Genomic DNA, 22,496 nt, shown 5'->3' on the forward strand with positions numbered 1-22,496 from the left:
ATTTGATCGATTAGTTTGTATGACAGCTATATCCCGAAATTGCCCGATTTCCTGGTTTTAACAACTGAGCAGAGTCTTGATAAGAAAAGGACCTGATCAATATCTCAAAAACTGACTGACGGACTTATTGGTATCATACACATCATTAAAAACGCATTCTTTAGTTTTGATTGGTATTTGGTGCCTAAATAGTCAAATGGACAATGGCTTCAACACACCAATCATAATTAGTGATATTCTTGATAAAAATTCTATTACTGAGGGTTTGTTAAATCCGAGCACAGGTCAGTAAATGTTCACGGATTGGAAAGTATAGAAATTCAGAGAACGTTGCTCGCTGAAAGTTTGTTACTTTTCTAAAACATAGCCAAGGCTGTAGTGGTCTGTTGGTACAAGGTAAAAGCTTCTGTCGATCGCTCTTAGATATTAACTTTCCATAGGAATTTTTTAACTGAATTTTCCATTCTTTTGCTATGGTCATAAAAGTAAAAATCTTGAGAGTTTTGAATTCAAAATATTAACTTGTCTTATAATCCAAACGAGCTCTTCTTTTATATTCAGTTTTCCAACGCATTGATGGCTTAAATGGTTGTATTCATTACTTGAAAAGTTATATACGTATGTGGAAGGCAGAAACGAAATTAAAATAGTGTAACTTTTGTAACCAAAATATAGTCGTGCATATCAAAATAAGATAGAATAAAGTTCTTTTTATGCCAGAATTGTGTACTTAACAAACACAAACCATATTAAAATCACATCCAAAGTATTTAATAATAGTTGAACTTACATTTTTGAACCAAGCATACGAGCTCACTGGAGGCCGCGCATCCGCACGACACTTGAACGTCACATTTTGACCCTCAGCCTTAGTAACAAAGCGACTCGGGTCCTCGTTCGCTAAATGCACGGACACTGTTGGCGGATCTGTAAGTACAATAAGGCAGAAAATGTGCTATATTATATGTATATATATTTACATATGTTGTATATATATAGTAAGTATACATTATGTACTTGACTCGCTGCTGAAGATTTGCGCTGCTGGTGCATTTGAGCAAGAATGTATAAAATAAATATTTGCTCGCCTGTCTAATAAAGAGCAACATTAATAAAAAATGTAAACAAAAACCAACTACAACAAGTAATAACAACAGCAGCAGCAAAGGCAACAGCAAAAATTAAATGTAGCTGAAGTTGGCGGCAAGTTTAATGAGCGATACAAATTGCAGCATAAAAGTAAACAAATGAAATAAATTTGAATGGGTCAAAAGTTGCCGCCACAACGAGCCACAATGCAGCAATGCGTAGCCGACAAACAATAACGACCATGCACAACAACAAAAGCAACAGCAGCAGTTGGCGCTGAAAAATCATTTGTGGCAAAGCCAAAGACGCGCACTTGGCAGCGCAGGACTTGAAGAATGCATGAAGGCTGGGGGAGATTCTGTATGAGCGGCACATATGTGCGTGTATGTGTGTTTGTTTGTATACGTGTTTATGCAAATGTGCGTCAAATATTTATTGCTTGACCAAAATATGCGTGTTTCTATCTTAAAAAGTTGGCGTAAGTTGTTTCTGAAGCAAATTTTTGAAGCTTTTTACTAAGTTTTTCAATTTTTAATTATTTAAGACTGTCTTTTATGGTAACAACTGCATTTGAAATTTCATTTTTAGTCATAAAATTGTGCTTCAAAGTATATTTCGCAATTTTTTCCCGCTCTACAATCCTGCTGCCTTGCGCGGGTACTCAAGAAATTCAGTTTACAGCAGCTCCACCCACACCTGCCGAGGTAATAAATGCCATGCTCTCTCCTATTATGTTACCTATTATATTTATAGCCACATATTTATTACATTCCTCAACTACTTGCACTCATCTCAGCGCCTTGTGTGTGGCGCCTACTGTGCGCAATGTCTATTTTATGTAAACAATAGCACAACTTAGTTGCTAAATATATACACGTTATAGCTAAATATATTTATATTGCAAACTTTTCTAAACAAAAATGCCAAAATGTTGGCAGTCGCCATGAGTACAATGTTGTCTGCCCCATCGCAGCGCATTAAGTGCGGCCCATTAGCTACGCTTCCGCGCGTTTCACTTATTGTATATTCCAATACAAGTCGGTTTTGCCACAGCACACAAACACACACATACACTGTAAAGTAGAGTAGCGAGCACTGCATCTGTCTAAGCTGAGGAAGATTCATTTGAACTGAGGTTATATGAAATTTACTGGCTTAACGAGTACCATAGTGAACTCGAGTTGAGTGGATATAAAATTAGGCTAATACGCTCGTGGAATGGAGCGTGGCGTAATTGGATATATGGTGCGCTCTACACTGATCACTAATTCACTTTCAAGCATGAAATTGGTTTGACCAAATGCGATTATAAATATACGCACATATATAGAAGTATATATTTTTACTAGCGGACAATATGCAATTTATAGTTTGAGGCGGCAAATGTCCAACAAAAAGGCACTAAGCTAAGCGTTGTGTCTATTTTGAGGTTAACAAGCGTGTTATATACTCATTTTGGTGAATACAAAGAGAATTTCGTTTTTGATAACAAGTCACTGAAGGTACAAAAAATAGCTCGAAATTAAATAAAGCAGGAGAGTGACGGAAAATTCCAGCTTTAAGACATCACGGAATGCCGCTTCTTTGAAAAGAGAAATGAAAATTGTTGCTCAGGAACCTATAGCTTTCCATTATGATAACTTTTTCTCATTCTATTCATGCTTTATCGCTTAAAACCAATAAGTTTCTAATCAAATTTTTTTAATAGGTTTCCTAAAGAATCATTTGCTTCAATAACGGATTGCTTTCTCTAGTTCGTTTTTCTGGTGGAAACATATTTTTTATTCCATAAATGTGACTCTTGTAACTACAACCTAATGTAAGAAACATTCAATATACTAGAGTCTTTAGGTTTTGAAGGCATATAAATCATATTAGGATTGGATGGATTCCCATTGAAAAATTAAAATAAAATAACAAACATAAAAGGAACAAGTAAAAAGGGATAAGTTTATTGAAAATCTTGATATTAGTTATTGCACCCCAGGTCAAGTTTTCGCCCATTTTTTCCCAATTAAGGCACAAAAATACACTGTTATGAGCAACAAACGTTTTCTCATTTTCATAGAGTGAACTCACACATTGGCCAATATATGCAATATAAAATCAGCCGTAAGCTCGACAATTTTTACATTAGGTATATAACGGCTCAAGGAAGTATTGACCTGATTCACCCACAGCAGGACATACTAGTATCAGAAAAAGACTCTCTTTGACCAATATTTTCGGTAAAAAGTCAACTATGGATACTGGGGACCGACAATTGGGTACATAGGGGCTAGAATAGTTTCTGTTGGATTTGAAAACCCATCGTCCAATTTTCACACCGGCTCCCATAAAGAACTCTCATACCATCTTTGAGGTAAAATTTAATGTCTCTGGCGTATTTACAGCGGTCCTCATTGACACTTGTGGTGCCCTATAGGGAAGCTGGGTATACGGCATTAGCGGTCCTGAGCAGGGATACATTAAAATTCTGCAAAACTTCTATTTCACTCTTTTCAATCTACTTGGAACCCCATGCTCAGCTCACACATCTGCGAGGAATTTGTAGGCGGGGCAATTGAAGAAGAGGTGCAGTATGATTTTTCGCGAATAGATCGAGTTAAAAGGCAAGGTAGGTGGTGGAGGATTTTGTCGGGAGCTCTCCATCTACTCTATTTTCAGGCTATCAGACAGCTGTAGCGCCTTTTTATCTACCACCAACATAGCGGTAAATATAATGCTCCGAAGTGCAACCTATTTTAGAGAAATTCACTCTTATAGCCAATCGGCTCAAAACTAGTCGAGAAATGCATGTCCTCATTAGCTTCAGGCTTCTTCTATATTAAATTTGCATGGGTGCGGAGTCGCCGGAAACTGCAAAGCCAGTAACCTAGCAAGGGAGGTTACCATTTTCGCAATTTTATTCAATTGAAAGTCTTCCGATGTCTTCTTGCGTTCAAGCATTGGACTTATATACCTCCAGTGAGTTTGGCAGGTGCTGATCAACAACTAGAACTAGTGCAAGATCTTACTGTGCCAAAGCGGATGATGTCCTCCGAACTACTTGCGCTTGGAAAAGTCAATCTGACAGCGGTTAATACGCGGTACGACTATATATTTTGACATACGCTCTTTGTGAAAGCTGTATGGTGAAAGACGAGGTGAAATCATCTTGTCACTTTTTCTTCATTGCCTGGCTTTGCCAGATTGAAATATTTCAATAGACACATTTTTAGGAAACCCAGTGAAGTAGTTGGGGTTGATATTTATCGACTTAGTAAATTTATGGTAAGCTCGAAGCGCTTCGTTGATCTATGTATATATGATGATGCACTGTAAGGAGTTTTCGGGTAACACAAAGAGCAAATATTTGTCCATGTGAGGTTCATTGATTTTGGACTCCACCACCGAACATAAACTAACATGGTCGTAAATTTAAGAATGCTGCACACAAATGTGGACAGAAACTTCTGAAAAAGTTAAATATCCTATATACTATTTAGACCAGTCCGGAATTTTAAGGCATGGTAGATCTAAATTTTGGTAAAATTGAGTTGCTCTGCTTATCGTCACCCTGTTTTAGCCAGTACGTTTTTATTTTTGGAACCTTTTAAGTGTTGACAGCAACGCCGATTTTAAAGAAAAAACATTATAGTTATCCCTTCAAACTATTCTTCTTCTTTACTGGCGTGACATCGTTTCTTTTCGCAACGTGGCGCCAGGTCCTTCTCCACCTCATCTTTCAAAAGGAGTGGAGGTCCTCTTCTTCCGCTGCTTCCCCCGGCGGCTATTGCATCGAATGCTTTCAAAGCTAGAGTTGTTTTCGCTCATACGTTCGACATGACCTAGTCAGCGCAGCCGCTGTCTCTTAATTCGCTTAACTATTTCAATGTCGTCGTATATCTCATACACCTCATCGTTCCATCGAATGCGATATTCACCGTAAATCTTTCGCAGAACCTTTCTCTCAAAGGTAGAAAAAGAAAGTGAAATATGAGAGAGAAATGGACGATGTTAACATATAATTGATTTGGTCGATGTGACAAAGGATTATGATTATTTCAGAAAAGGCATAGCCTCTGTATCCAAAAGTATATATTATCTTTTTTACTTCGATATTTAATGTTAGTTTTAAGGGTCAACCTACATTTCTTGGAATATCTCCCATTTCAAATGAAGCCAAAGTCCTGTAAAATCCCCTATCCACTTTACGAGAGTGATACATACAATTAAATATGTTTTTTTTTTTTTGGTTTGCCATTAAACGCTCACACCGAGCACGCAAATACGAATTCACTTTAATGACTTTAATTGTACGAATATCTATGTAAAATTTCCGGAATTTAAAATGAACAGCTACACATATATACATATCTACTGAATATAAGTTTACTCGTTTACTTACATGCCACTCGAATGATGCGCTTGTCCTCGATGGCGCTGCCGGAGAACCAAGGATTCGACGCACGACACATCAGCTCGGCATTATCATTTTCCGATGTTACCTTTAAATTGAGTATACTGGTTGTGGTATTTGAGTCCTGCAAAAAGAAATAAGCAAAGAAAGCATATAACGATGAGTAAGCATATCAATACCCATAGAAATATATTAATGGATGAACGTACGAGTATGTAAGCATGTAACTGCATTGAATAGCGAAATGTTAAAGGGAAATAGTGAAATGAATTTTTAGCATCTGTCGGAATGGCTAAGACTTTGGCGCGGATAATATGCGGACGGTTAGGGCCACGAGTATGCGCTGAGAAAGATAGTAGTTCATATAATGGCCAACTCAGTGAAGAGGGACAAGGGACAAGTGCTCGTGTGCCAGTAATAACGGTTAAAGTAAGCACAATACCCACACATGCACACACGCACACATCTTTTTAGCATCTGACATTCGATTACATTCTTTGCGGTCGAGGTGGTGGCGCGGTGGGAGCAGCAGGAAATAACAAGCGCCAGCAAGCGTAGAACAACGGTAAAGTATGTACTCACATGCCGCTCTGCTGTTGCCAACGAAAGTGCCACAAACAAGAAATTATATTTAACAATGCCAGCAAGAGCTTTGGCATACACACACACACGGTCGCATTTTGGTAGTTAAGGTATGTGTGCCGGTCGTTAGGTATGCCTTTAATATATGAGTGCAGTTACTCGTTTGTGTGTCATTGTGCCGTTCAGTGGATAACAGCGGCATTGCTGTGATGTGGCGATATGGTAATGGCACAACATATGCGCGCATCAAGCACAGTGGATGCTCGTAGAGACTTTTTTGGTTCCGAAGATGTTTATTTAGTATTTAGCCGACACTGAAGGAAACATATTTTTGCTTTTTTCGAACGTTTCGGGATATATAAAAGGTCTTACTAGGAGAGAGTGAAAATCTCTTGTTTCAGCATTTTTATTTTTTTTGTATTTAATTTGCTCTCTATTTAAATTGCCCCTAAATGTAGGCAACACAAGACTTTCACTTTTTGATTTAAGTAAAGTGTAAAAGTCTTGCATACTCTAAAATTTTATAATAATTTAAAACTTAAAATAATTTAAAAATTAAATACAATTTAAAAAATAAATTAAATTAAATTAAATAATAATTTCAAAGTATTATATAAAATAAAACAATTAGAAATATTTGTAAAATAATTAGTTAGTTTAATTAATTCATTCATTTAATTCAATTAATTTAAATAAATGATAATTGAAAACTAATTTAATTAATTGAAAATTGTATTTTAATTTTCTTTAATCAAACATTTAATATTATGTTTTAAGAATTTAAGGTGCTTTATAAAATAAAGCAATGACTTTAATTAATTATTTAATTTATTTTATTAAATTAGTAACTAAAATTTTTTTAAATTTAGTGGGTAAAAGAATACTTATTAAAATCTTCAAATTATTTTATAAATTAAAGACGTAGAAATTCATACAATTAGTTAATTAATTAATTTAATTAAGTGAAACATTAGTATACTATTATTTAATCAAAATTTTAATTAGAATATTTTTGTAGATTTTAGAATCTCTAATGCTCTTTGAAATTAAGTTATGGTTTAAAAATAGATTTATTATTATTAAAAATACTTCAAATAAACTTAAATTAATTAATAACTAATTTAAATTTAATTAATTAATTGTTAATAAAAATTTAATTAAATTAATTACTTTTTTCGCTTAAACTTAATAATTATTAGCAATTATTTAATTCGATAATTAATTAAATTCAATATTTTTATTAGATTTTAATTTTTTACTGAATTAGAAATGAAATTGATGTATAAATTTGAACGGAAAAATAATAAGATCTCTTTAAACTTTGGATTAATTAAAAAAATTAGCAATAAAATTTTAAATTCAGTAGATTAGTCCTTTTGTAAAAAAAAAATAATTTGATTTAAGCGAAAAAATAATAATAATTAATTTTTAAATTAATTAAATAATTAAAAAATTTATAAATGTAGTAGAAAAGATGACTTGATTTAAAAACAATTATTTAATTAAACCATAAGTTAGCAGCAATATTTAAATTTAGGGGGAAAAAATTTACTTTTCTCTAATAAAAATATTTTTCAATTTTTCTTTTTTGGAATTAAAAGTAATTAATAAAAATTTGAAATAGTTTAAAAAAAATTTGTTAATTGAAAATAAGAATTAACTAAATTAATTATAAAATCAATAAAATTACATTTAATTTTAATGGGGGAAATTTTTTAACTAATCACTAATTAATAAACACAAATTAATAATAGCGAAAAATTCCACTAAAAATTAAGTTTTAATAATTTCGTTAATAAAATAAAAACGCCAACCAATTAATCACCTGCCCTCAAACTAATTCTAGTCGTTTCTAACCGCAAACAGGCCCACTGTGCGACGATTTGGCAGGCAGTGGTGACATTCTTTTAAGTACCGGCACTTATATACTTATGTGGTACCCACAAAATAGCAGCAGAGCAGTGGAGATCCCGAGCAAAGTGGCATACCAAGTTGCATGAGTGTCCGATTGTGTGTGTGTGTGTGAACAAAGGCTTGTACGGCTCATTGTAATATGTATGCATACAAGTGTGAGTGTATGTATATTTGTAAATGCCGGCATACGTATGCTGCGCCGTGAGTGTATCACGGACAAAGTCAAATAACAAATTGGCTGCACAACAATAGCAGCAACAACAAACAAACAGTTAAACATTACAAGTATGCGGCAAGGATGCCTTTCGCTAAGTGTGTGTGAGTGTATGTGCGTCGCTGTGCCGTGTACTGAGGAAGATGAGATCAGACGAGATGACATAATTAGGTTAAGCAACATGAGCATTCTCGCTACTAAAAGTTCCCCTCTTCCACCTTAGCGTTTACCTCTCTTCCCCACAAGTTGCTTAAGCTTCGCTTTTTCGTTTGCTTTGCACAGCTGCAGGCAGTTTCTTATTGCAATTGGTGTCGTCGCTGCTTCCGTTCGCTGCTCCATGTGGCTGCTGCGGTGGCTTTGAATACCGTTAGCTGGCGGCAAATTCGGATAGGGCTGATTGGTGTGCGCCGTCAACTTGCGCTAATACTTCGCCCACCTTGATTAGATAGTTGAGTGTGTGCTTGTTGTTGTGACTGTTGTTGTTGTTGTGCCTGTAATTGTTGTCGGTGTGCGTCAATGTACTTGCGGATCTGCTTGTAAGCCACTTTTGCTTAAATTTCGTTTACTGTGTGCCCATTAGATGCATACATACCTTATATGTAAACATATATAAATGTACATGTTTGAATGTGTGTATGTATGTGTGTGCATATATGTGTGTTTAAGTACCCATTATGTCCGATTATTGCGCCTCTTTTGTCATCTGCGTTCGCTTTCATGTTTTTGTAATGATTTAATGACACGGCATTGGCGGCTTTCACTGCCTACTTAAGCACGTCTGTGTGTTTGTGTGCGTATGAGTTGAGTTCGCCTGCCTTTTGTGCTTGGCTTTCAGCCACTCTGAGTGCACTAAGTGAAATTTGCCCAAAAATCAAGTTCGTAATTCAAATGGCCTTGAAGAAATTTGTGTGCCGTTCCCTTGTGTAGTCTTACTGCCCCCACTCCCTGTCGCCAGTTGGTTCCACAGTCACTTATAAACACGCACACAAGTATACACAACACAAATGCAATCACTATGCTGAGTTGTACTAAGTTGTGCTATACTGTGTCATGCGATGCTCTGATTGCTGTGTTGCGCGCTGCCGGCGGAAGCGCTTAGTTATGTGCGAGTCAATACAGTCTCCGACCGAGCGTCCAAAACCAAGCAAATATCCACATTCATTCTCCACTACTTTTTTTATACATAACAGCACGTGTGTTTGTATTCGTAGTGGTAGTGGTGCGTCTTGCTCAGTTAGTCGAAAAAGTAATAAGAGTGGCGTAGTGTATGTAGCACTCAGCTCAATTCCTCGGGCGAATTCATTTCAGTTGATTTCAGCAGTTGACAATTGACAAAAGGACTTGATGTAATGGCAATGAGGAGCTCTGCGGTTGTGGTTACTTTTGCTCTTGGGCGGCCATTGGACCAACCAGACATGCAACTTTGGCTCATTGCTAATGCACACACAGACACACACTATTTTATTTTCTATGTATTTGCTGTTTTCTACTGCAGCACTTGTTTTGTGCGCCGAACAAAGGCGAATGCTTTTTATTTAATGCTGCTGCGCTTCACATTACCGACTTAACAAGCACTGGTGGTCTGTGGTGAAATTGTTTTCGAATATTACTGAATGACATAGTGAGCTGCTGCTGTAGTTGCTCGCTCGGCTACAATGCACTTACTTTTTACTACTGGCTACTATTTTTATTGTAATTCAATTTCATTTTGTGCTTTCGTTTGCTTCGAAATTCTTCACCAGTACAAAGTTAAGTCCCCTAAGAATTTTGGTGCACTTCCAGTTAGTGTGTGTAGTGGTGTGTGCAAGGTGAACTCAGTTTGGGAATAAGAGAGTGCAATATGTGCTAGCATTACTCAAGTAATATGCAGCATTTGAGCTTCAGCTTACAACGCATTAGACGAAAAGGAAGGCCATTTTAATTGCTTATCGATTCAATCTCAGCTTTGGAGCGTGTTGCCGGAGTACGGTTTGTTGCTTTGAAATTAATTTGAAAGTTTGCTTCTTTCAGTTTGTTAGTATCAGGTCAATTTAGCCTAAACGTATGCAAAGTTTGCTAATTCATGTGAATATATGTTGTAAAAGTAAAACTTAAACTGAAGTATTGCCTACACATAGGCGTAGGTTATTTTATTTGAAGTAATATACAATAAATTTAATTTCTGGTAAAAATTTTGGTTATATTAAGGCGTAATATGATCGAAATCACATAAAGAAATTCAAATAAAAGTGTTGCCTGTATTTAGGTGTCTTATGAGATTTTAAGCGAAGTCACATACCAAAAATTCAAAATAAGGCATTGCCTACACTTAGGCTTCATATGATGTTTACATCAAAGTCACACACCAACTGTAGTGAACTTATAGTTATCAAGCATATTTTAAGATCCGTGTCGGTCTATTTGAGAATTTTTAATTATTTGCTCATCACTTGTCAAAGTATTTTTCAGTTGAACAGTTACTCTGCACACATTTTTAATTCTGTGTCGAAAAACAGAAATATAGAGAGGGCTTGGATCTGAACAACACGTCAGGTCATTAAAGCTATTTCCCTCTTGAAAAAAGTTTCAAGCTTTGTTTTCACATGATACTAAAATCCAATCCCCCAAGTACATATTCTCCCCCTTAATCAGATTATTACTTAAAAATTATGTCTGGTCAAATGTATGTATATATTGTATAATTATTTTTATATAAAAATAAGTATGCATATTCTCACTGAAATATTTATTTATAAATGCGGTGGTTGCACGTGTGTGTTTTAGTTTTCTGGTTGGTTTTGGGTCCACAGACAACAACCACAGTTCAGAAACCTCATTTTACCCAAGGCATTTTCGCCTCTATTTGAGTAATTTTCAGCATTCAGTAAGCCACATTTAAGGCAATAAGACTATAGTAGTCCCTGCATGAAATTACGTCAATATTCAATTCCCTTTTATTTCCGTTTCACCTCTTGCTTTAACTTAATTGAGAGGAAAAACTTAATTTCTTTAAAACCTCTATCGTGTAATATTTTCTCAACTCATCTTATCGTTTTACATTTCCTCATTTTTTTTGTCGTGTCATCAGCTTCGCATGTAAAGAAAAATTACATGCGAGGCAAAGGCCACAATATCCGCTGCTGAAGCATTCACTTTGCCAACTCAGCATGCAAACATACGTACTTACTCACAGGAAATAAATATTTATGAAATGGCCACATATGTATACAGACGCAAATGCATAAGTATGTGTGAAACATATGCGTTGTGAAATACGAACCTCTCTGTCGCTATGCACAGTCACTTCCGCATTCCGTATGGGTTCGCCGTCCAATAGCCATGTAATCTTCGCCGCCGGATATGAACCCCACGAATCGCAGCGCAAAGGCACAGGCTGGCCGGCAGTTAGCAGGTCATTGGCTGTGAGGATTTTCACGCGCACCGGTTTCACTGCGGAAAAGTAGATAAACACAGGCATACATATTAATTAATTATATGCCAGCCAACTGTTTGATATATGATATATAGGAGTATATATATATATATATATATGTATGTATATGTATATGTATTTGTATGTACATATATTTGTATATACGTAGGTATGTTTAATTGTGCCAGAATTTCACTTACAATGCACTTGCACCGTTACATCCTTCACCACCGGCGCTATCAGTTTGGTGCCCTGCGCTCGGCACTCGATTTTCGCGCCGAAATAGTCACGTGTTGTGGTGCCAATCAACAGCTGATTCACCATAACGGTGGCACCCTCTTCCACAGACGTGTGGCTGGTGCCCTTCAGTTCGACATCATCGCGCCACCAAGTGACTTTGGGCGCTGGACGACCTGGAAGGGAGGAATGAAAAATTATTTTTAGTTACAATATACGGCATAATGTGGAACTAAAAAGTATCATAACCTTATAAAAAGTACTCGAGATCCATTTCTTTTTATGATAGTGGGATATTTTGTATTTTTTTCCGATAAATTCTAGAATATTTGATATTTCGAGCGAACTTTATAAACTTGGTAAAGCACACGCTCACCAAAGATGTTTTGAAACTTGCATGATATACACAGTTTTTCTGAATCTCTCTTCTAACCTGAGAGTTCCATGGCATTCATTGCACAATAGACTTAACCGAAATACTGCGTAAAGAAATAAGCGGAAGATATCCCTAAGCTTATATTTTTCTTCATCAGAATAATAGTCTTATCGCATGCAACAACTATACAACCAGAGTTCCAGAAGTAGTTTGCTAAGAATAATTTTCTGGAATACTCTTATTATTGTGTGCCACGCCCTACGCAAGGATTTCATCATAGACTCAACTAGTATTGAATCTGAAGCGTACCAAATAGTTATCTTCTAGTGCAACACCAGCAAAATATGTTATTTTCTTTCAATGTCATTTTATTTACAAAAGCTTAGCTCTATTTGCTTGCTTGTATTTACTAAATTCCACTTGAAATCCAATATTCACAATATTTATGCAAAGTGCACTCGGGAAGAAACAAACTACGATTAGCTGCTGCGATCAAAATAGTGCGATAACGCTTACAAAGAAATGCCAATCTCTGCGACAAGCAAATACCAGCAATCTAGTTTTAAAAAACCAACACTTCACACAGAGCAAAAGCGAAGAAAGCGCAGCAATTCAGAGAAATTCGATGACACAAAGAAAGTGCAGAGAAAACAACATGCAACAAATAAAAATACATACAAACAGATGTGCGCACAGCTAAATACCGTTGCACTAGCTAGCACATCAAATGAGATATATGGAGTGTAGTTGAGACAAGTAAAGGAATGTCACCGCTGCGTATACGCAACATTGTTGCTTATTTGCAGCTTACTTTTGTCTTTATCATTTCGACACTGTGTGCTGGGGAAAATAAGTTTATAGGTATAAAAATACAAATTTGCTTTTTTGTCTTATTTATGTAGATATATTATATATAAGAGAGACGAAGATGAGTGTGTGAAAGCCAGAAACAGCTAATGTCTCTGAATAATTCACTTATCTTGCAGGTTTTAAGTTGAAGACAAAAAATGAGTCAAGTAAGCTTTGTACTTTTAAAAAGAACATAAGCATATATTGACATTAGGGCGGCCCATAATGCTAAAGGAAACGTTTAAAACTAGATTTTGTAATCATCTTCTTTAAGAGTTTGTGGCTTCTTATACTGAATGTTCAAGATTTTAGGGTTTCTATAAAGGAATATAACAGTATTTGCGCATCTATAGAGACGTATCCGTATTTTCGCCTCGCCATAACTCCTCTTAACCACCTGCAAAGGTGACAAAAATCGATATTTATTACCACTTATGAATAGAGAGACGGAAGCGCGCCTTAATTTGCCTACTTAAGAACCTCCCTAATAGCAACAAACACAATTTTATATTTGAATGGGGTCAAAACATGCACACTCGATTGAAAAAATGTCAGCATAAATTAGATAACAAGAATGGAATCGTCGGTGTACAAAAAAATTGTTGTCATGGTCATGTTTGGCCACAAGCCAACAACCAACAACAACGGAGATGCCGCCAGCGCACGTGCATGCCAAGTCATGTTTATCAGGAAATGCACAAACATTCTTCTGTTCGAATTTTTCTGCTATAATGTATACATACATACAAGTATATGTATGTATGCTCAATAAACATTAATTTTCGGACGACTGAAAATACCGCTGGCAAAAGCATTACTTTGCGCTGCTCTGTTAGAAATTCCACGCATGGAACCCTTTTAGTGCGAAGTCTTTGAGCGGATGTGTGTGTGTGTGAGTTACGAGTTGAGTGGGTACACGGAGGGCAGAATATTTTGTATTAGTAAAGTGTGCTTTGGTCTTTTCAAGGACACCTACGTTGGCAAAGTTGCCGACAGCAAAATAACTGATTTTTTTTATGCACGGTGCGTGGGTTTCTCGGACTCAGTGGATATACAATTGATTCTTAGATTAGTTTGAGCCGGAAATCAAGTTTCGCTTTTATAGATAGAAAAAATGGTTGCGAAAATGCACAGAAAAATTATTTAATTTAGCTGTTGGGCAGAAAAGAGCGTACAAAGGGGTGAAAAGAGAGCTTGAAAGCTCTTTTTGAAAATAGAAAAATTCATAAACATTTATATTTATACATTTAAATAACATATGTATACCTATATCTTATATATATATATATAGAAAAACAAGTATAGGATGATCTAAGTAGAGATACTTTTTTTCAATAGACTTTCTCAGACAGATTACGCATGACTCGTTTCAAGCTTTCATATTATTTATTTTCAATATTGTTTGGCATTTCATAGTGAAAAGACTTACGCCTGAATAACGTTTACAAATATTTCAACTCTATTACGAAATTTCACGTTCTGTAAAGAATGTATTTTACGCGCTTCGCTCAACTTATGGTCAACATAATCAGTCTACTGAACATACTATTCGCAACACCGTCACCCATCTTGAGAACCAGTATTCATAACTGGATAATATTCGACCGAAAAGACGTAAAGAAAGTATAACAGCCTTAGTTGAGAGCGTACATAAACATCGTGGAGAATCGATTCGGCGCCGTTTGCAGCAACTTGGGCTAAAGTATGAAACGATTTGGTGCATTTTACGTGGAGATCTTAAATTAAAAGCCTACATAATACATTTTGTGCAAGAACTTAAGCCGCTCGATCTTTCAATGCGATATCCCTTCGTTCTGTGGGCTCTTGAAAAGTTCCAAAAGAAATTCGAGCCAAATTTTATTCAGCGATGAGGCTTATTTCTGGCTCAATGGATATGTAAAAAAGAAAAATTGTCGCGTTTGGAATGAAGGGCAACCTGTAGAGATTGAAGAGTTGCACTTTTATCCAGAAAAAGCAACGATTTGGTGTGGTTTGTGAGCCGGTGGAATCGTGGCTCCATATTTCTTTAAAAATGATGCCGCTGAAAACGCAACCGTCAATGATTGAAATTGGTTTCAAAAAAGACTGCGCCACTTTACACACATCGCATGAATCAATGGGTTTATTGAGAGAACACTAAAGTGAGCAGAAAAATTTATTTTGGGCTGGTCCATTGGCCACAAAGATCAAGCTTTATTTAACTGTTAGAGTTGTTTCTATAGGATATGTAAAGTCTAAAGTCCATGCGGAAAACTCCGCTTCGATTTAGGCCTTGGAGCAAAACATCACGCGTATCATTCGCCAGATACCAGTCGAAATGCTTGAACGAGTCACTGAAAATTGGACTCAACGGATGGATCATCTGAGACGTAGTCGCGGCCAACATTTAAAAGAAATAATCTTCAAAAATAGATGCCAAGGAATACTTTTCCGATTGATAACAAGCATTCACCATTAAATTTATTTTTTCTTTATTTTTTTTTCTTTAAAAAAAGTAGGGAACATCAAAATGGATCAACCTTTAAATGCATAATATTTATACTATTTGACTGTATAAGCGAAAGATAGGCGCTCAGAAATTGTGCAAGAGGAGTAGTATCTTGTCCACAAAAAATTTTTTTGCTGAATTTCAACAGTAACCTAATTTTCATCTCATAGAATTTTTGTGTTTTTCCTCAATCGTTTGTCGATTTCACTCCAATGAACAGGTTAGGGTTTTTTTAAGTTTATTCCGATTATTTAGTTTTCTCTCACGCAATATCTTTCTTGTTGTTTCTGCAACAAATTTAGGAAAATTGGAAGTTTTTTCGGCTTTCTTAGAATTGGTGTTTTTCTATTGTGCTCGTGTGTACAGTTTTGAGTTAGCATTTAAAGATCCCCCATACTATTGTTTATTGAACGTTGAGGTGGGCGCATCAAACTTACATTTATGTTATTGCCTAGCTCTGTCGGTAATCCATAACAGATTGCAATATTTCTTTGTCTTTTTGTAATCCGTCTATTTTTAATCTACGTTTAAGTGTTTCTTTCTTTCTACGATGTTGATGACAATAACTGATAAGCTGACCAAGTGGCCCCAAACGCTTCGGAACATTAAATTTATTACCAATTTCACCACCATTTTACAGTAGTGTTCATAAACTGTCATATTTTGGAACATATGAAAAAAAAAACTTGTAGTTGTTGCCTACATTTTGGCGCATATCTGACATTTCTAATTGGCATGAATGAAAAGAGTACACTTAACTAAAATATTAGGGGGTAACATGATATCGGTTCGAAATTTGAGATTCAATATAGAATTTCGAATTAGAATCTAAATATTTTGCTAACTTTTAGCTAATAAGGGTAGCATCTGTTGTTAGGAATCACTTAAAATACATGCACATCGCAAAGAACGACTTTCTCTACCAGTTTACTTTACTTAGTTTTCATAATAATTTTTTAACTCAGCTGGTGACAAATTTTGGCCGATTTTAATGAAGGTTTTTGATTTTAAATATGAAATAAGAAATTGTAGACTTTTTAACCGATCGGTTTGTAATGTAATGCGTGCTTGTTTTCTTTACTTATGAGACGAGTTTATAAAATAGTTCTTTGTTGAAGGTATATTCTGCTTTTCAGTGTCATTGTGCGCCACGCTTCGTATAAATTTAAGAACCTACCAGAGGAAATGTTAATATTACATCGTGAGTGTATGTACACTTTGACCAGTTTAGATTAATAACGTATAAGCCTAAGCCGGCGTGGCTTATAGCCGGATATAATTTTTTTAAATGACTTTACGAAAGTTGTAAAAAAAGGCGGTTATTAATTTAAAAGCGCTTTGAGTTTGCCTAAAAAATTACATTTAAAGCGTGCCTTATCCATTCCATTCCAAGGACACTCGTTCGAGCCAATGTGTGTCAGGTTAAATTGCCTACGGACACAAGCACGCACACAGAAACACATTTAGGTTAACATACAGCCAATTGCATACAACTGATGCCCCGAGAAGGAGAAAAAAATTGCGGTTCTAAACGAAACCGCGTGTACATATACATACACACTCGTACAAGCCAAAACATATAGCGATATTACACGTATGTCTTTTGTGTGCGTGTGTGCGTGCGTTGATTAAAAAAGGGACTGACATTTACAAATCACTTACCTCCTTTAACTTGACAGCATAAAAAAAGTTCATAGCCCTCACGAAATGGTCCGGCCATTTGGGCAATCTCCTTGCCTTGTGCATCGAAAATGCGTGGCTCCTCGGGGGGAACTGTGAACGCAGGCGTGGCATTTATGAGACGACACAGCGGCGAAGAATATGCGAAAAAGAGAGGAAACATGAATGAGTAGAGAACGGGTTAATTGAAAGTAAAATAAAATTAATTTGCTTTGAAGTGAGCAATTGGTTTTGAATTGCCCGCAACCGCATGTGTGTGTGTGTGCGAAACACAAGCATACATTTGGGTATAAAGATATCCTGTTGTGTGTGTTTAATTTTGTGTTTTTATTTCAGCTTTCACTCACCGACTAATGTTAAATTAATTCTAAAGTTGCGTGTTGGCGAATTGAAAAAGTCTATTCTACAACGGTAAATGCCGCCATCTGTTGGCTTCACATCGCGTATCTGCAGGCGCGAGTCCTTCAGATTATCGCCAATGGAGAAGAACAAACGCTGACCCAAATCGCTAGCTATGGCCGAATGCGGTGCTAATTTGATATTTCCGCCGCGCGAATCCAAGCTGCAATGAAGACGGTATTTAATCATGTTGAATTTCGATAATTAAAAGCATAAGTTTTCTCTTTCAATTTCGTATAATACGAGTAGGGCTAAATTTTTATTGCTAGAAATATATTTGTAGATTTGTATGCATTTTAATTTGGAAATTATATGAAATATGAAATAATTAAAACATTAATAATTTCTTTGTGTTCTCCCTACAAGAAAAAATGTGAAGTTAACAGCAGATTAGGTGTGCGACTTCGCTAATTATTATAAGTATTGCCCCTGAATGTAGGCAACGTTCTATGCTATATTTAATTTGTATTTATTACATATAGTATTTTATATAAAAAATCGATTATATCACGTTTCTACTCATATTTATTTATATATAAACAAAAAAAAATATATGCAATTAACTTAACGATATTCAGCTCATAACAGCTCCATGCTTACTATTTATAAAAAGTGTCATAAAAACAACCATAACTTTATGCTTGCCAAGTTAAACTACCTTAAAGTCTACACTATATTTGGTAAAGAAATTTTCATTGCTTTTTGTGGTTGGAAAAATATATTTAGCTTAAAATTTTAAGAATTTAATTGCCTTTAACACTTGAAAATAATTTCGTAGGAATTTCTGCTACCAAAATTTAAATTGGGTTGACTGTGAGTAGAATTCTTTAGTATATGTGGACGTAAATGCCGTTTATTATATTTTAAACAAAAGTTGGTTTGAAGAGCTTGAAAGTATCTTAAAAAATTGCCTCTAATATGAAAATGTGTAAAATATATTGGTAAAAGTGTGCAAATGTCTACGATAAAGTTATTATTATTACACATTGATCATAGCCATAAGGCCGAAAAGCGATGAAGATATAATTAATATTGTAGAATTTTTAAGTAAATATTATTACCCACTTATTTAAGAAAATTTTGTTGTTTAGCAATATATACACGGGAAAGAATTCTAGCTAGGATTTAGTACTTTTTGGGCAGATCCAAATCTGGTACCATAAGATTTGAATATATATGATTACAGTTTTACACTGAAATCATAAACCGGCCTTCGTTAGTAGGGTTTGTTTCAAAAGGTTTTGGAAACCTTTTTTCCAGCTTAGCTTCGATTCTAGGATATCTACGAGCTTGGGGGAACAATAGTTGTGCCCTTTAAGAAGAAGAGCGGAGTTTTCGTTCTCCTGTGAAAAGAAAATTTTCTGTTTTCTTCGGTTTAACAATTAAGCCTTGAGCTTAAGCCCAGTTAGAGGAGATCTCAGCGGCCCTTTCTATGAGACGTGATTGGCGATTAAGATTCCTCTCTGAACAGATAACAACGCGGTCAAAGTTCTGAAGGTGACCGAAAGCAAGTGATCTAGTGAGCAATTTTTATCCTTTCTTCATCGTATATGACTTGTCTATTACTTAACTGGTTCTGATGAATATCAATTGAAGCAATAGCCGATATTAGAGCAGACGTATTAGCGTTGATGATACTTAAACTTAAGTTTGAACTCGAACATGAACTTGACCTTGAATTTAAACTTATACTTGAACTTAAACTTAAACTTGAACTTAAACTTAAACTTAAATTTAAATTTAAACTTAAACTTAAACTCAAACTTAAACCTAAACTTTAAATTAAACTTAAACATAAACTTAAACTTAAACTTAAACTTAAACTAACACTTAAACTTAAACCTAAACTCAAATTTAAACTTAAACTTAAACTTAAACCTAAACTTTAAATTAAACTTAAACATAAACTTAAATTTAAACTTAAACTTAAAGTTAAACTTTAACTTAAATTTAAACTTAAACTTAAACTTTAAATTAAACTTAAACATAAACTTAAATTTAAACTTAAACATAAAGTTAAACTTTATCTTAAATTTAAACTTAAACTTAAACTTAAACTTAAACTTAAACTTAAGCTTAAAGTTAAACTTAAACTCAAACTTAAACATAAACTTAAATTTAAACTTAGACTTAAACTTAAACTTAAACTTTAAATTAAACTTAAACATAAACTTAAATTTAAACTTAAACTTAAATTTAAACTTAAACCTAAACTTAAACTTAAACATAAACTTAAATTTCAACTTAAACTTAAACTTAAACTTAAATTTAAACATAAACTTAAAACTAAACTTCGCGTTAACTTAAAATTAAAATTAAACTTAAACGTAAACTTAAAACTAAACTTAAGCGTTAACTTAAAATTAAAAGTATAAATTTTGCTGTAGAAATTTTTATAATTTTCTTTATTAATATTTGAATTACACCCTTTTAGGAAAACTCGCTATTTAAAATTGCATATATATAAATTTAGTATGCAATTATGTAACTGTGATTTAAGTGCTTTATAATAGTAATTCAAAAATATAAATAGATAAGCCATGACGTCAATAAGCCAGGAGACCCCAACCAAAGAACCCACGCTCTGACTACTTTCAACAAGGAAGAAACGAAAATAGAACAAAATCACAACAGCAGAACAAAAACTGTAACAACAACAAAATTTTTAAAGCAGGCATATGCACGTATATATAGAAAATTGTATAGATAAAACCACAAAAAGTCAACTTAAAATGGCGAAAAAACCAAAATTGAAAACGGGCTTCGAAAATTGTGTGAACACTGGCACCTTAGCGTTTGCGGTCTACCGAACACCACATACACATACATACATAAATACATATATGTGGGACGAAACTTTTTGGAGTCTAATATGTGTCTGTCACCAAACGTGAGCATAACGCTTCAGCACCCGAAAAGGAAACAAAAAGCCGGGGCAGCGCTAACAAGCGGTGCTGCCGCCGCTTATGACAACTGCGGTTTTGGCACAACCAATCCAGCCGATCTGCGAAGCATACACGTGCGTTGAGGAAGGTAGTAAAAACCAGTGGAGAAAAAGAAAAAAATTAGCTTCGCTTGCCGAGGATGTAATACCCTTTACAATCACAAACAAGCAGTTTGTTTGGCAGCTATATGCTATAGTGGTTCGACATCGACCGTTCCGACAAATAAGCAATTTTTCAGTGAGATATCTCAAAAATGAAGGGACTAGTTCCCGGTTCAGGGTATAAAACTAGCGTATCATCGGTACATAAAGAAACATACGTAACTATATTCGTCTATATTCGTATATACACTTTAGAACGGGACGATTTAGAGCAAACCAAAAAAAAAAGGAAAAACGTCGTATTCGGTGTATGCTCTATGGATCATTCTGAACAACTTTTCCTAAGAGAATATCGGTCTAAAGCCGATTTCGAGTGCGCTGGTTTTATGGTGAAGTTTGTTATAGATCGTAAAAAGTTGTTCGTCAGAGATATACGAATGAATTTTAATATGTAGGTGCATTTTGATATTCTATTGATTATTTGTGGGAATCGGTCTGATCGTACTACTATAACATATATCTCCCACACAACCATTTAATCCGATTTCTGAACTTCTCCTTAAAAATCACTGGTTCGAATCCGGTTTTAGACCCACATAGTCTATGACAAAGTTGCTTGGAATAATCCGCCCATTTATTTTTAAAGAAAAAGTAGCCGACCCACTCTAATACACGTATATAGATATATAGTTTTATAGGTGCCTAAGCTCTAACCACAGATGCCTCAATTTCTCTTTGTTTATTTGTTTGTTTGCCTCTGCGCAATTGGCATGGCGGCCAGCCGCAAACGCTGCGCCTATCTCTACACATATATGTACATATGTATGTATGTGTGTGTTGTTGCCCGCAGTGATGAGTTTTCAATTTCCTTTTAAAATTTATAACCTTCATTGTAGCCTTTCAACCATTGGCGAATCCTTTTGCCAGTTAACGGTACACTGCCTGCTTTGGCCAGTGATGCAACACTACACTTGCACGAGTGTGTGTGTGTGTAACGGTATAACAAATAACTGCACTTATAAATAACATAGTGAGCGCTTGTAGTCCGAGCTAATGATTAAGTGATTTTAACTACCTGTAAAGTGGTATTCCGGTGGAGTCCTTGAACCACAACAGCAGCTTCACGGAGTCCTGCGGCGTCGGAGGCGTTAGATCGCACAGCAAATCGACGCTTTTGCCAACTGCAGCCCAAACAACTCTGGCAGGTACTGCAAAGAGAAAGCAAAGAAAGGAAATGAACAAATGAAAAGTGTGCAAAGAATATGTGAAGGAAGTAAGCAGTATAAACAGCAGGTTGTTGTTGTGCTCTAAATAACTTGCTAGTGTATAAATATGTATCTATATATATGGATGTATAGAAATGTTAACAGCTACAATGCCGCACAACAAATATGCTCATTGCTACTTATTACAATGTTTATTCCGTTTCCTTAACGGACTGCAGAAACTATTTCCTATTTGTACATCCTTTTTTCTCTGCGCCATTTCCTTGTCTATGGCACGCCCACCCGCACTCCTACGCTACTCTATTGCTTAGTCTCAATCTTTATCGTTTTCTGCTGTGTTTGCCTGCACAGCTTCCTCTACTTAGGCCCTGTCACCGCTCGCGCGCTCCCTCGCTCACTTAGCGCTCTCCATCCATGTAGCGCTGCCGCTGCTGCTGCTGCTGTTGAAGGGCAATAATTTTGCTCTATTGATTGTTTGTATATACATATTTATATACATATTTTGCTACAACTTCCGTTCTGATTCATTGATTTCGTTCTACCCTCTTTTGCGTCAACGGATCCAGCTATTTGCAACACGCT

General features: G+C 35.4%; 1 protein-coding gene across 2 annotated transcripts in view; it reads right to left on the minus strand.

Annotated features, from left to right (window-relative positions):
* The window catches only part of LOC120776053 (hemicentin-1), a 203,808-nt gene that overhangs the window by 115,984 nt on the left and 65,328 nt on the right, over positions 1–22,496 (minus strand). For both annotated transcript variants that reach the window (XM_040106524.1, XM_040106514.1), the window contains exons 2-8: positions 21,764–21,896; positions 17,591–17,805; positions 17,226–17,336; positions 11,814–12,026; positions 11,461–11,630; positions 5,480–5,615; positions 791–927 (exon numbers count right to left, since the gene is read on the minus strand). In XM_040106524.1, coding sequence (XP_039962458.1) covers positions 791–927; positions 5,480–5,615; positions 11,461–11,630; positions 11,814–12,026; positions 17,226–17,336; positions 17,591–17,805; positions 21,764–21,896 — 1,115 coding nt within the window. The remainder of the gene's footprint in view (positions 1–790; positions 928–5,479; positions 5,616–11,460; positions 11,631–11,813; positions 12,027–17,225; positions 17,337–17,590; positions 17,806–21,763; positions 21,897–22,496) is intronic.

This window comes from Bactrocera tryoni, chromosome 1 (genome assembly GCF_016617805.1).
Source record: "Bactrocera tryoni isolate S06 chromosome 1, CSIRO_BtryS06_freeze2, whole genome shotgun sequence".
NCBI lineage: Eukaryota > Metazoa > Arthropoda > Insecta > Diptera > Tephritidae > Bactrocera > Bactrocera tryoni.